Raw genomic sequence first — 16,681 nt, forward strand, 5'->3', positions numbered from 1 at the left:
TTTTTTAGACTCCTCTCTGTACCTTGAAGATTCTGGCCCTTTTAAAAGAAAAGCTTCTCTCTACGTAGACCTTGGTGCTCTCGCTGGCTACTACAATTTTGTCCGTGGACCACCAAATGCAGAGTATGGCTAGAGGACTCCGGGGATAAATTTTGTGTTTGTGATTGTGGGATTTATGAGGTACCATATAAGGTATCAATGTCCTGAAGAAACACATGGGCCATGTAAATGTACGGGACCTTGTTTCAGTGTTTCTGTAAATTGAATTCTGTCACCTCAAGTACCAGTTTAAAATGGCTGATTTGCTTGATGATGGGCTGGAAATTATATACATTCTTTCAGTCCATAGTTTGTTATGGAAACCGGAACGAGATGACTGTTAGCAATGTCAGTAGAGTTCTAACCTATATGCTTGCATATCATATGTGGTTAATGGTAAAAAGAGAAAATCAGTGTGTACAGGTCATCTTTAATAAGTGAAAAGTGATTGTTGTATACAAGGAAATGGTACATAAAGTGTATACAGAACTATAAACGATTATAGTAATGATACTCGAATGTGTAGATGTGCAGTGAATTTTTGGATTTAAGAGTCATGGGTTACAGTATGGGGAAAAGCCCTGAAGTAATTATCACTGTCTGTGAAAATGTGTTGTCCTTTATTTTAGCCATGCTGGATTTACAGTTTATATCTGTTTCACATTTTATAAGCTTGAGGCTGGGCCTTCTCAGGACTACTACTTGTATAAACCAAGAAAATGTAGTTCAAAATTGTCTTATAATTGCAGGACAATTAACACTCCTGGTTTAATATGTAATACACACACATTTAATAGGATATGCTGGATCAAATCCTTATTTAATTTTAATACTGAAGGTTTTTCCACTTGCAATAGGGTCATTGTGGCTGCAGGTTTTCATAACAGCCAATTATTTACAGGGGTGAATAAAGTCTGGAGCTATTAACCCTTTGTAAATAAAACACAATTAGTTTACACATGTGCTTTATATGTATGCTAAACATAACTTCTGTTTACCACAATATAATTATTATAATACAGAACAGGGCAATACAAAATGTAGCATTATATTCAAGATATTTGCTTGATGGGGTCACTGGACACTTGCCCATGTTTGTGTTTTTCTGTACTGTTTTCATTTTCAGATTTTCCTGGAAAATTGTAATGTTGTTCCTGTGGAATGTGTTTTTTTGTTGTTGTTGAGTACTTGCAGTGCAAATAGTCACAGTTGAGCATGTGCTTTAGACACGGCTGTAGTGTGGCTTAAGAAATTCTTTATTCATTTAGTAGCCTCGTTTAACTATACGCATAAATGTTCTGCATATATGTACACTATACTGCCAATAAATGCGTTTTGAGAAACTTTTATTTTTCATTATGTACTTTGGTGTAAGTTGTTTTGTACACCATAAGTGTGATATGTGAATGTGCACTGTATTAAGAATCTGTAAAGTTCATAGGTTATGAACTTAATACATTTTTTTATTTTTATAAACATTGTTATTTTTTTTAACTTCTTGAAGTCTTTATGGAGTTAATAAAAGTTTCAAATTGAACATCTTCCTGTTTTTGGTATGTTCAGTTTAGGTAAAATCAGCAAATACATTAGAACAGTTACATCCTGGAAAATGTCAGTTCTGTAGAAACATTAAGTCATTCAGTCAATTCTGGAAAGAACACAGACCTGTACAGTTTACAGATTGACACATGTTCTTATCAAGGACAGTTTTCTGCTTGCCAACTGTAGCAGAAGGGAAATATTTGCAGTACATTTATATGAAATGATACCTTTTGATGAGAAGATAAGTTTCCCCATTGTAAAGTGAGTCAATCTTCAAACCATGTGTGACCTTCATTTTCTTAATGCTGTGAGTGTGCATTTCTCTTCAACCCTAATCTTTGACGAATATTTGTTTTATAGATGTACTGCATTTTCTGCATTGACAATTCAAGCTTTTTGTACTGATAAAGAGTCCTTGTGCTTCTAGTGTCGTTATTTTACTTCTACACAAAAGCAGATTGACTGACTCTTTGGACTGATCATTGGTCTTATGATATATTAGACAGCTACTATAAAGGTTTCATGTAAATATATATTTTTTTAAAAGCATATATAAATAGATGTACACATTTATATAAAAACCTAGGAAATATCTTCTTTTGAAAAATCTGCTGAAGGAAAGGAAAATGTTATTGCTGTTAAGGTAATTAGTTTGCTTTGGGTGTTTGAGGGTGCCACAGGTGCTATATTTCCATAAATATATTTGCATAAATACTTAAAAGCATATTTACATAAACAAATTTAAAAATCAAAAGTTCCTTGGACTATGTGACTGAGGACTGCAGCAGCAGTATAAGGAAGATTTACAGACTGTTGGTCTTTTCCATATCTATATATTTATTTCTCTTAATATGAAATAAAATGACATTGAACACACCAGAGCCATCAAGCATACAATCGTAAATTATACAATAAAGAATGATGAATATTTACCAAATTTGTATCACTATTTAATCTTTCTTAAATAAGATTGGATTTTGTCCTACAGCAATGCTAATGTCAATAAAAGGGATGAAATATAGCATTAGAAAACGTGAGTATGAAAAAGAAATGGAAACAGAAAGAGAGTAGAGTATGAAAGACAGAAAAAGGGAGGGAGCGAGAGCGAGAGAGGGAGAATACAAGCTCAGTAGAGAAAAACACGTAAAGGGAAGTGGGTTTCCCTTTTAGTGTTCCACTGACGTCATAGTAAGCGTACGCGTGCACGCGTGTAAGAAGGTATTCCCTAATCTCACGACTGCTTTCTTTCAAAAATTAATTACGTGTAAAAGCACAGCTCACGTTCTCCTTCTTTAATACATCTCACAAACAGTACAGACCAAAAGTTTGGACACACCTTCTCATTCAAAGAGTTTTCTTTATTTTCATGACTATGAAAATTGTAGCTTCACACTGAAGGCATCAAAACTATGAATTAACACATGTGGAATTATATATGGAATTATATACATAACAAAAAAGTGTGAAACAACTGAAAAGTTTCATATTCTAGGTTCTTCAAAGTAGCCACCTTTTGCTTTAATTACTGCTTTGCACACTCTTGGCATTCTCTTGATGAGCTTCAAGAGGTAGTCACCTGAAATGGTCTTCCAACAGTCTTGAAGGAGTTCCCCGAGAGATGCTTGGCACTTGTTGGCCCTTTTGCCTTCACTCTGCGGTCCAGCTCACCCCTAAACCATCTCGATTGGGTTCAGGTCCGGTGACTGTGGAGGCCAGGTCATCTGATGCAGCACCCCATCACTCTCCTTCTTGGTCAAATAGCCCTTGATGCCTTCAGTGTGAATCTATAATTTTCATAGTCATGAAAATAAAGAAAACTCTTTGAATGAGAAGGTGTGTCCAAACTTTTGGTCTGTACTGTACATGTAATATAAATGTTAGATAAATATCACACATATATATTTCGGAAAAATAAACCTGATGTTTGATCTATAACTCTAAACCAGATAATTTAAATAAATGAATAAAATCAATCACTGTGGCAATAAGGCCAATGTGCTTATATAAACACTTTTACCATATTCGTAAATTCATGTCATAATGACTCTATTATATAACATTATTGCCTTTTTTTTTATTTTAAGATTTTACCTACACTACTTTGCTGTGGTGTGAATTTATGGCTCAACTAATTTGTAATGTAACTTCCACATTTTGTATTCTCACCTCCGACCACTCTCTCCAAACTGCTAATCTGATTCTCAGCACTGTGACATTTATGAAGTATGTGGTGTTTTCCCTCTTGTTTATTTGTATCATGTTAATTTTGAGTTTATAAGATGTGTTACAGCGGGGTTGTAGTGCAAGTCTGACATTTTAGTAACAAACCTTTGTACTGCTGTATAACCATCTCTACTCATACTTTATCATTCAGGGGTATTTTCTCAGCCTTTTACAGTAACATAATCACCTCTAATTAAAAGTATATACAAGTGATCATATCAGTTTACTGGAGAAAATTTCATTCTAATAGAAATTGTACTTCCTCATAATTTTAATAGGAATATATCATTGAAAAATCCAGCAGAGGGCAGTACAAGATATTTTAAACATTAGCACTGGTTTTCTATGGTTTAGGGTCTCAGTTCTCATTCAGGTTAGGTATCTTACTTATTATTTAAGACAGGAAATATTATAAAATGTGCAAACTCATCAGATAATTCTAATTTAATCTTATTTTTTTTTTATTAATTAACTAACTTTTTTGTTTGTTTGTTTGTTTGTTTGTTGTGAAAGAGCGAAAAAAATAATAATAAAAAGGAGACTTTGAACCGAATTACAATGCAGCCAGCAGTGGGCAGTACAAGACAACTTTTATCAAATCACTCTCTATTCAGATGGATGGATGGATGGATGGATGGATGGATGGATGGATGGATGGATAGATAGATAGATAGATAGATAGATAGATAGATAGATAGATAGATAGATAGATAGATAGATAGATAGATAGATAGATAGATAGATAGATAGATAGATAGATAGATAGATAGATAGATAATTGAAATTAGTGCCTAATGTCAAAGAAAAACTCTCAGAGACAATGTAAAGGAGAACCCTTGAGAGGAACCAGTCTCTAAAAGGTCTCCTCATTTGGTTGATACCATAACGCAATTATAAATCATTTCCCTTCTTTATCTGTGAAATATATAGTCAAAATGTGCAGATGTATAAACAAGAATGCATCATGAGTAACTGAGACTTAAGTGCAAAAGTACTACTATAAACCGGCCCAAGGATGCAAACTGAATAATTTAGAACATAAAGGACAAAATCATTCCTACTTAAGTTAGCGTTACTGTCTTTATTTACTGCCTTGAGCCGGGAGTTAATTCAGCAGTATCTCAACCTTATTCTCCTGACAAAGCAATATTTAGTTTATTCCACATTGTTTTCTGTACTCTAATCTCTCTTGGTCATTTTTTTTTCTTTTTTTGCTTGAGAGTGAATTTCCTTATGCACAGACAGATAGCCTGTGGCATGGCACCATCGATGTTATTGTAAGCTACTGTATACAATGGTCTTCTTTTCGATGAGTAGTTAGCAGGAGACATTCAGTCTCCTAATGTCCAGACTGTATAAACAAGAGAGCCACCAGAATGCACTTATTACTTTTAATACACCATACTATTTTTTTACTTACAAAACCAACCAAAACTAAGACATCCGGACCTCAAAGCCCTGTTTGTCACTGATGTCTGGACTGTGAGAGTCAGGACTCTGCTTAGTCAGCGTTAGCCTATTTATGTGTGTGAATAGAATTGATTTTTATGGCTTTTCCACTGGATAATCTATGGTTTAGTTTGTCACTTGACTGGTATTCTTGTGTTAACTTTAGGCTTTTCTTATCCTGCTTATTATAGGATTTTAAAGTGCCTTCTTGAATTTTAGAGCCTGTCCTGTCATTTGAACTATGAGCAGATGTCCATGTTCTAAAGTGCTTGAATTTAAGAAATGAAGGTCATTTATCCCAGACCCTCACAGCAGAGCAAAATGCTGTCCAGATTCCAGATCCAGCAGAGCCAGTGCACAGTATGTTCATGTTCTGAATAAATGAATCATACTTCATATTATTATTTTATTTGCCTCCAGCTGGACCTGGTCTTTCTCTTTCGCACTCTGTGTGTATATGTGTGTGCTTCTGTATGTGTGTAATTTAAAAAAGCTCTAGTTTTGCCTCTAGGGCATCATACTGCATCCACAGAACTCTGCCCAGACGTAAGTAGTGCCAGGATGGCTGGTACTGCCAAGCTGTGGAGAGGGTTACAGCCTAGTGTGTGTCATATCCTGACTCACTGAGCTAACACACTCCAGGGAAAGTCAACATCCAGACAATGCCAGCATGCTGGTTGTGCCACAAATGCACTTGCTGTCACAAATACACTTGAACGCACTCACACCTTACACTTTCATCACGTTCCAGGAGTGAAGGAATAACTTATTTGCTAGAATTTAAATACAAAGTTAAAGCCTTAAGGAATTTAAATGCAATTTTCATGTATTTTGTCATTTCTTTTATTTTAGACATTTAGGATATGCATGCAGTTTTTTATTTATACTTGGTTGGATTGGAATGAAGAACATTCACACCCAAATTAAACAGAAAATTCCTAAATTGTACTCTATACCCTGTACCCTTTGTTCATAGAATTCAAATGGTCCATTTGTAAACTGTACACTTGTAAATAACATCTGTACATTTATTTAACAACATTTTTACTCTGTATATATTGCATTATTATTTAACTGTTTACTATTCTGTTACACCATGTCTGTACTTCTCCTGCACTGGAAGCTCCTGACACCAAGTCGAATTCCTTGTGTGTGTAAGCATACCTTGTAATAATAAAGCTATTTCTGTACTTGGTCAAGTCGTTAATGTATAGCTGTGTGTCATGGCAGTCCTCAAGGATGTGATGTTGAAAAAAATAACAAGTGTGGTAAAGCATTATCAGACACACTGTCTATGTCATTAATTACTTACATGGTTGTGCTGTGACTGCTGATAATTTTCAATTTTTTTGTTTAAAGACAAAATTTTATTAAACATTGTTATTTTATCATGACTTAAGGTCCCCTGGTGTTCTAGTGGTTAGGATGCGGCGCTATCACCGCTGCGGCCCGGGTTCGATCCCCGGTCAGGAAACCAACCCCAGCCAATCTTAGTGCCGGTCCCAAGCCCGGATAAATGGGGAGGGTTGCGTTAGGAAGGGCATCCAGCGTAAAACGTGCCAAATCAAACATTCGGATGATATGCTGTGGCGACCCCTGATGGGAGAAGCCGAAAGAAAGTTTATTTTATCATGACTTCATGGCACCAAATCAGAAATTTCACAAAAATGGAAAAAATCTGCTTATGGCAGAAGAGCAGATGATGAGGCTGTTGATAAAAATTTCATACCAGATTGTACTTGGGTACTTAACAAACATACATAAAAATGAAAAAACATTTAAGATATATGAAAATATATTTGTCTTGATAAACATTTTGTGCATTTTTTTTATTCTTCTCTCAGCTAAACTTTCTGCTGCAATTGATGCCAATATCATATGGAATTGTGTATAATACCACTGTTTAAACTGCACTCTTGTGGATGAATTAGGGTAACAAAAACACCTCAGATTTTTTATACCAAAAATGAGAAATGGGACCTTTTGCAGTCCCAGATTTTGCAAGCATGCACCATTGAGGGCCACATGTACACCGTTAGGGACAAGGGAAAAAATCTTACCTAAAAAAAGTACACTAAAAAGGAAATGAGCACATGAAAGAAAATTGAGAGAAGGCTTATTCAAGGGCAGTGTTCATACTGCATGCTACATGAAACCTTCGTCAACCTTTCCTGACAACTGACATAAACTACATAATCATATATAAAGGCTTATTCCAACATATGTCAACTGTAAGACAGACTACTTTTGCAATTAATGTCAAGCTGACATAACACTTCAATCAAGGGACAGATTTCAGTTGAAAATATAGCCCTGTGATATGCCTTGGCATAGAAGAGTATCGGGATTTCCATGGGATATCATAAAGAGCTTACGCATTTTACACAATTTAGAAAAAAGGCACATAACTTTGCAATTACAGGATCATAACATTGCCATAAGCATTCAGAATTCTAAAACACAAATATGTAACTCATGTTGGATATAATAATAACAGAGGGGAAATATATTTTAATCTGTAGGTGTACAGATTTACACTTTACAGTGTAAAAACAGTTCAATAGAAAGGGACGTGGGAGTAAGCAACTTTTTATATTACAGTGTCATTACTGATTGACTATGCAGACGTGTTGTATGTTTTTTTTTTGGTTTATGTTTCCATTAAGTCCCAGGTAAAGCAGGGCATAATTAGTACTTACATTTGATCATTATCTAATTAATCCCACTTGATTTTGACATTGTAGACCTAGAGTACAGCCAACTGTCACAATTTATTAATAACAAAGCTTTATCCTACAAAAATCTGTTCTTTAATTAATGCAGTCTTAATGACAGACAACTCACTTGTATAAGCCTTTGTATATTTTATATAGCTTTTTGACAGATATCATAAATTATCAATGCAGTTGTATTTCTCATAAAAAATGTAATCTAAAATTACATCTCCTCTGTCCAGTTGAACTATCCTCATGCATTTCATGTTAATTTAAATGACTGCTCATTTAATTTAATTCATTTCTATTATAATGCTTTAATTAATTTCATCCTTAAAGCTGTGCTAGCTTTTCAGGTCTGCTACAACTCAATTTTAAAGTGGGGCAGCAATGGATATGGTAGCACCTGGTTTGTGTAGACGGCTTGGACAAGTGTGTTTAAAGTGCATGAAAAATCCAATTACATCAGCTTCTTCAGAAGAAAATACCTCATGAGGAAAAAGAAACAATGTCATTCAGCAGCAAAGTTACTAAATACATGGAGTGCTTGCTAAATATCTGTGCATGTTTAGTAAACCACAAAGACATTTGAGACACCCTTTCCTCTGTGTTAAAAGCGTTCTCTGTGTGTTTGACACAAGACAGAGCCAAGGTGGTCTTTAGAAACACTATTTCACAGGCCACTACCTTTCCTCCACATGTATTGACTTAGGATTTCCTGACATTATGGGAGCTCAATCCATGCACTGACATTATTGCAGGCTTCAAAATCCCTGAGAAACAGGATACTTTCAATGTCATCCACTAGTCTCTCTCATTCACCCGAATACACATACAGTACAGTATATGCACACACCCAGGCTTACAAAGGTCTCTTTCTGTGACAGGCCAGAGTTGGGGTCTGATGTTTAATAATTGAGGTATTTTAATGCAGCCTCCGCTGACACTGCAGTAAGCTAATGACAGGACGAAAAGTCTACCTGCTAAATTCCACAGCTATTGAGTTACAAAGAGCTGCCTTGAGCTGTGTTTATATTCTTCTACTTGGTGTTTCTCAAACAGCAGTGACATCTCAAAGCCTGGTCAGACTCCTGTAGGATCATCCTGACTGGAAAGGTGTATGTGTGTAGTTAGACATGTAGACCAGGGTGATTAGGGTGGCATACACAAGATAAGCTCCCTAAGGGCTTTAGCGAGATGTCATGCAAAAATTCAGCCATGTTGTTTAATACTACACTGCCAATAAAACTAAAGTCCATTGGATACGATATGATTCAACAGGAAATGATTACAGAAATGCAATTATGTAGGTTATCTTAAAGTTTTAGCTAGACAGTTATTTCTGTTCTGTAGCTGGGTTAAGACACTGGCATAAAAAAAAAAAAGAATAAATAAAAAATAAATAAATAAATGTTTTAAATAAAAATTTTTATATACATTTTAATGTTCTGTTCTTCTGAAAAAACTTTCATTAAATTTATAATTTGCACATACCGATAAATACTTATATTTATATTTACAAAACTAATTCCAACAAATGCTTTCATTAACTTGTCATCTGTCATGGCTTTTAATACAGATGAGTTATACATCAACCTGACATCAAAAGTGACTTCTTCATGACAGCCCATGTGTTTTTGAATTGTCATCATTAAAGGGTAATGTTCATTGTCAAGAAAGGCTTGTGTGGTAGATGTTATGGTCACAGACATATTAACAAGCATATATTATATATGAGGACATTGAAATTATTAATTGTTTAAGCAACTCATACAGATAATGAGCTTTGTCTTTCTATCAGCAAGTAGGTGAATGGTGCTGTGGGTAATGCAAAAAAACTAAATCAATAAATTAACTAAAAATCTAAACTTAAATAAACATAAGTGAATATCAGATATCAACATTTGAAATATCGATATGCATTCAAGGGGATGTTCAAGTAAAGCCTAGCAAAATAAAATGTACAATACAAAAGTATTCCAGTGGAATGTATAGGATCATCTATTCTATTGTGGATAATGGAGTGATTAAGAGTGTATTTTAATGCCATATGACCTTTACTCTTTCAGCGAGGTGGCGCTTATTCAGGCCTGTTAGACAGCAAGTGTTCATAGGAAAATTTCAGCAGAAAGACATGGAGTCTCAGGGTCCTTCTGGCTAATCCCAGCCATGCTATTTGCAGACCACACTATTATAACTTTTACGTTATTCTTCTATTTTGTTCTGCCATTCTCTATTTCTCATTTTTTTTATTTATTCTATTATATGTGAGGGTGGGGCTGTATTATTAGAAAATCTTCTGTAATATATTCATATCATAAAAACCTCCCTTGAGATCATATTCTCGGTTAAAATCTGAAGTTTGGCTGCTGTTGTAAATAACTTTGACTTTACTGATTCCTTATATGTAGAATTTTATTTACAAAGATAGCATGAGATAAAATGACAGCTCGGATTAACGTTTTTTTTTTTTTGGGTTTTTTTTGTTGTTTTTTATGATCAAGCTCAAGCAGAAAGAAAAACAAAGCACTCTGAACTTGGGTTCTCTGAAAGTTGGCTCTTTTTTTTCCAGAAGTGTAGTGTTGAGATCATCAAGTCTTTCCTGAGATCATACAAACTGCTAAAGTTCATATGCATGCTCTCATCTAATGGACATCTTTTTTTCCCTCTCATTTTATTTCCTAATAAATTGTTTTAACTTTGGCCTTTTGGAAAGTACCTGCATATTATTTATGGGTGGGCAGAAATATTTGTAACAAGATCTATAGAGCATCAGATAGTGAAGGCAAAAGGGTCAATTCTGAATAAAAGTTAAAGATGAACAGAATCAAAAATGAAATCCAAAAATGATTTATTAAGATTATGGTTACTATAGTTATAATCAAATATGGGATAACTAAACATTGAGTTATGATTTGGATTCATTCTTTAATTGTGGTGTTGTGGGGAGGGAGGGGGAGGGAAATTCCACTTTTTACTACTATCTTTCTATATCTATCTATATATATACTGTATCTAAATTGTTAAATATATATTAATTATAAAATATAGAAGTATTGTAATATATAAATATCATTGTGCTTATATATGTATTTTCATACTCTTAAAATACGTATCGTTGAAATAAAAAAATTTAAATCTTTATAAACCAATACAAATATTTTGGTGACAACAGCCAAAAGCAGTAAGATTTTAAAGCTACATGTCCAATATATAAGCATTTAATGACATGTGATTATGTGGACAATAAAGTTAGGAAAATGAATAAAGCAATACAAAACAGGAATTAAATGGAAAATGGCCATGTTTGATGAAGTGAAGAGTGACAAAGATTGGCAGCCACAGTAACCTTTAACCTTTCTTTCTGGCTCTGCTGCATCTGTCTGTTATTATGAGATTCTGGACACTGGTACGTTTCTCTCCAACCTGTCCTATCTGTCTAGACCTATTTGTTCATCCTAATGTATTGTATATATACACACACACACACACACACACACACACACACACACACACACACAAAACAGAGGAATGTGTACATATGACAAATGGTGTCCAATCCCCAAACATACACAGGCACACATCAAAACACACACACACACACACACACACACACACACACACACACACACACACACATGACTTCTGTTTACTGTCGCTTGTCCTTCAGGTTTCTGTTTCTTTAAAGGGGCATGAGAAATAATCGTATTATGTTTAAGCATGCAATGACAAGGCTAATTATACAACTTACCTGTTCTATAGGGGATAATATAAATGTAAAAAGATGATTTCACAGCTTTAGTAAACTGAATTTGCTCTCATTTTACTGTATACTACGCTGTGCAGAGTCCAACTTATGCAGATGTTGAATGCAAATTTGATCATAAATAAAACAATTAGTATTTTTCTTGTTTTTAGCAAACATTTCGAGAATAACATTCATTTAAATGCAGTTACGCAGTGTCTGAGTGTCAACACTAATTAAACCCATGGTATAATCTGATAATAGGCAGTCTAAACTAAAGGAACAGAAGCTGTGAGGTACTTTATGTGAACTGGAGCTCATAGACTAATTAAGTCAATATGGCTTGTAACCTACTCACTCCCTCAAAGCTCTGGTCCCTTCTCAAACATCTTATCGAGCCATCGGATATTGCTGAGGTTATTTTTCTCATTTTTAATGAAACACACTATGAAAAGTCCCTCTGTCATTTAAGGGTGGAGAGAGGGGAGTGGGGTGTGTGTGTTGCTGCACAGGAAATCATAGTGTGCATATGTGCTTTGGGGGAGTCCATCAGTCTGGGCACTAGAGGGGTCTGGGATGTCTCCTTCCTGCTGACTTCCTTATCGTTCTGGCGATCCTGAAGCTATGACTCTCTGGTGTCTGCCTCCATTCCCTAGACACAAGCAACCAAAAACAACACACACGCATTTAAGACGGGATGCAGGAAGATTTTGCCTTCACATCATGGTGGTCTGACTGTCTCTTAAGAACCTTCAAATAAGTGTGTGTGAGCGGCAGCTTTTATATAGATCATCAAATGAATGAATTGGTCTTAATTTGTTCATTTGTCTGAGGTTTATACTTGATGTGTCTTTAATTAATAAATAAATAAATAAATAAATATATCAATCAATAGTAAAAGCCTAACAGGCTCACAGAGAGAGAGAGAGAGAGAGAGAGAGAGAGAGAGAGAGAGAGAGATTTCTGTTTTACAACTTTAACGCATTCAACTTTTGCATGAAGTCGTCAGTGTAATTCCACAATGCTGAAAATAGTACAACTGAGAAAATTCAGTTCTTCTATTATCTGTCCCATTCTTTTGCCTGATGCTTTGTGTATGTGTGTGTGTGTGTGTGTGTGTGTGTGTGTGTGTGTGTGTGTGTGTGTGTGTGTGTGTGTGTGTGTGTGTGTGTGTGTGTGTTAAAGCACTTTGGAGGGCCCCAACAGCGGCAGGCTGCTCATTTGTTTTAAGAGCCATTACTCTGACAGGCTGTTTACTGAGAGAGGCAGATTAGAGCAGCACTCTACACTGCTGCTGATCCCCCATCTGTCCTATACAAACACCAGTCATACAGATTTCAGTCTGCAGTTATTAATGCTCTCACAATTTTTTTTTCTGGGCCTGCTACTTAGGATGCATTTTATGAAAATCATCATCCCCTCACAAAATGAAGATTCCATGCATACCATGTTTTTAATTCAATATACAGTATCTTATATAAAGGTTTTTTTTTTTTTTTTTTTTTTTTTTTTAGGGGGGTTGGGGGGTTCAGGTAGCAATCTGATTCAAAATCAGAACTTTTGTGCTGGTTGTAATGTATTGTATTTCACAATGCAACTTTTCACAATGCACATATCACAATGCAGTCAGCGTTCCAATTCATCCTATATTTGTTCTGTAGGGTTGAGGGCAGAGTTCTACAGCAGTTATTGTATTAGTCATTATATTTAATTATCCTTTACTGTTCTGTAGACAACATACTTCAAAGATAACTTTACTGAGAGAACAGTCACTGCAGGTAATTATCTATTTACTTATTCAAGTAAACACAAAATAATATATATATATACTCCATAAAATGTAAACTCACAAGTTCAAACAAATTGTCCAGTATGTGTTCACAAATTATTTATGCATTTCTTACGATGCCCTTATGTACTGTAGGTATGCTTCAAACATTGAGTTATTTGATACATTTCTTTAAAGCTGGTTTGTGACAATGTCCATTGTTATACAATACTTCAGTTTTATACAATACTATTACTCTGAACATTTACAATTTTGAACTATTCATTCTAAAATAAAATTAATTTTAAATGTTTTCACATGTTTAAGTGTAAGCTTAAACATGTTATACTAAGTTTTTTTTATGTAGCTACTAAAGAATATATGCTAGGGTTCGTAAATGTAAAGGACCATAACATAAACCACATTAATTATTTACTTTAAACTTTAAACCCAGTCTGCTATTTAAGCTGTTCCTTATTGTGTTTTACAATAAAAATTTGAATTTTAAATAAAAATTGTGTCAAAACAGAGCAAAAAAGACATCTTTTGGAAAAAGTGCCATGAAAGCTGGCAGTCACACCGGATGCTGTATTGGCCACTTCCCTATGTGGGAAAGCAAGTAAAGTGAAGCAAACCCCAGAAAATGGAAGGAAAATTATAGTAATAATTAAAACAGTGTGTTGACAGGGAGAAAAGGGTTCAGTGGGTATACAGAGTTGCTGCTCACCAGAATTGCCACAAGCATTACTTCTAAAGAGTTATGTTAAGTAAAAAGTAAAACCCAATGCCATGTGCTGCTATAAAAGTACGAAATAAGGTTGTCATAAATTCACACACACTTTTCTAGGAAAATGATCAGCAATGGAGTAAGGTTATGTGAATAAACAATTTAGAATGTGTAATGAAAAATATAATATTGGATAACAATATGTGTATTCAACAACTTAAATTAATACTATAAGGCTTAATGATGTATAATAGGAATTGTAAATAATATACATTTTATAAATAATACATATAAAATAATATATAAAATAATATAAATAATACATCTTTTCTACTTTTTTGCAGTTAGTTATTGTTGTCAGGTTATTGTGTAAATTTTGTAGCTGTGCATTTTAATACTGTGAGATGTTTTTGGAGAGATTATTGGAGGATTAAGTGTGTTCCATGTATTGGGTGAGACTGGTTTAATTGTGACCTTAAGGGAATTCATCTTGCACACACACACACACACACACACACACACACACACACACACACACACACACACACACACACACACACACACACACACACAGACAAAGGCTGAATGCCCATCTACAAACTGATTTGACACAAGTGGACATACATATACAATATACTGTGCGTCTGAAACCCCGACTGAGAGTAAGGCTTTATGTGGGCAGAATACACTGCATTCAGTGTTTGTCACTAAAGCATTTATTCTCTTTTCAGACTTTAGCGACACTCCTCAAACATGAACACAATAAACAGTGGCGCCTGTCTTCTTCTTCATTCACTGACTAAACACACACACACACACACACACACACACACACACACACACACACACACACACACACACACACAGAATGCAGGCACGCAACCTCTCTTTCTCTAAGACCCAAACCTTTAGGGAAGATGCGTGTGGCTATTCAATGGCCCTAGCTATGTGTTTTTGTGTGTGGGGGTGTATATTGAAGAGAAATAAACACAGGCCCCATTTATTAGTGTGATTTAGTGTGTGTGAAACTCACAGATGCCACACAGATACACACTTATATCCCAGCCAAAACATGGCCTGCACACTTCCACATAGTCACTTAGCATCCTTTTATTTCCTTCTTCTTCCTTTTCATACACTTTGTTCTCCACATCCTAGGCCTGGCTTCCGGACAGAAAGTAGACGCCACTGTTTACCATACCACCTGAAAACTGCAGGAGGACACGCCGGCACATAAAGGTCCTTCTTAGGAGTCGGGTGATAAAATCAGGCAAGAAAGTCAGACTTTAAAAAAAAACACAGCATATTAATGTTACTTTTGATCAAGAGACGGAAAGCCGTATGTCTCTAAAATGTTTAACATTATTCAGAAGCTGTCAGCCGGGTTAGCACACAGAGACTTTCATACAAATTCCACCCTCAAGCTGAGAAACACAACAAACAGCTGCCTAGAGTAATCCACTAGGGTGAAAATATCCTTCAATACAGGATGTGTATGTGTGTAAATTTGTAGAAGAAAAGTTTTTTTTTCATATTTATGCCAAGTAGGCTTTAGTTAAACTAATACTGTTTATACACAGCAAACATTTAAGTATTTGATATGGTTAGAAAATACATTTCTGTATATTTACTTTAATTTAATTCATTTTGTAACATAAATTGTTATACAACAAACTAATAATGGAAAAGTTTTTTTTTTTCAGAAAAGATTAAAATGAAAGATAATATGCTTTAGTTAAATCAATAACTCAATGGGGAGTTACAAAAACATGGAGTTATATTCTGTAGCTCTGCAATTAATGCTGGAGTTGAATGACAAGTTTCATCAAACTTCTGTTTAACAAATGCTGAATAATGTTTTTTGTTGTTGCTTTTCTTGAAGTGTCTCTCTAGGCACATTGTTTGTTCTTCTTTTCAGAACTTTTTTGTTATTGATACTTCTACGCTCCAGTTATTTGTGTCTTTTTCCTAGCCTGAAGCAACATTTGATACTATTAAAGAGACTTTTGTAGAAGTCGTGTCATTCTGTGTGCCAGTATAGGTAGATGTGTGAGTGTTTTTATGCTCATTTTTGTGGCTCAGAGGAATCCAAAAAAGCTCAGGCCCAACCCAAGTAATGTCCGTCAACAAGGGAACACTTCTTAACCAGAGTCCCTGCTGCCATGACAACAGGATGGAGCAAAGGGCTGAAGAGGGATGAGGTTGAGAGAGAGGGGGTGTTGTGAGCGGTAATGGGAGTTAGGAGCAAAGGGATGGAAACAGGATGAAAAGACTCCTGGAGACTCATTTAACTGAACAGAATGGGTTTTGAGATGCCACTCCTAGTACAAAGGGGTTTTTTGTCCTTTTTTTTTCACATTTCCTCTCTTTCGGTTACTTCTTGAGAGAGCAAGGCCTGCAGCTCCATCCAGCACACTCATGTCAGAAGACATTTAGGATGGTACATTTGATCTAAAGAAAAAATGCAGCTAAAA

At 35.1% G+C, this 16,681-nt stretch overlaps 1 protein-coding gene across 4 annotated transcripts in view; it reads left to right on the forward strand.

Moving 5' to 3' along the window:
* Positions 1-16,681, forward strand: part of map3k8 (mitogen-activated protein kinase kinase kinase 8) — a 178,704-nt gene that overhangs the window by 8,237 nt on the left and 153,786 nt on the right. For 3 of the 4 annotated variants that reach the window (XM_083556145.1, XM_083556147.1, XM_083556146.1), the window contains exon 8: positions 9-1,576. In XM_083556145.1, coding sequence (XP_083412271.1) covers positions 9-133 — 125 coding nt within the window. In that variant the 3' untranslated portion in view covers positions 134-1,576. Of the gene's footprint in view, positions 1-8; positions 1,577-16,681 lie in introns of those variants that run through there. The other variant, XR_014536005.1, reaches the window with a different exon arrangement.

Source organism: Silurus aristotelis, assembly GCF_946808225.1.
Source record: "Silurus aristotelis genome assembly, chromosome: 12".
In the NCBI taxonomy this organism is placed as follows: Eukaryota; Metazoa; Chordata; class Actinopteri; order Siluriformes; family Siluridae; genus Silurus; species Silurus aristotelis.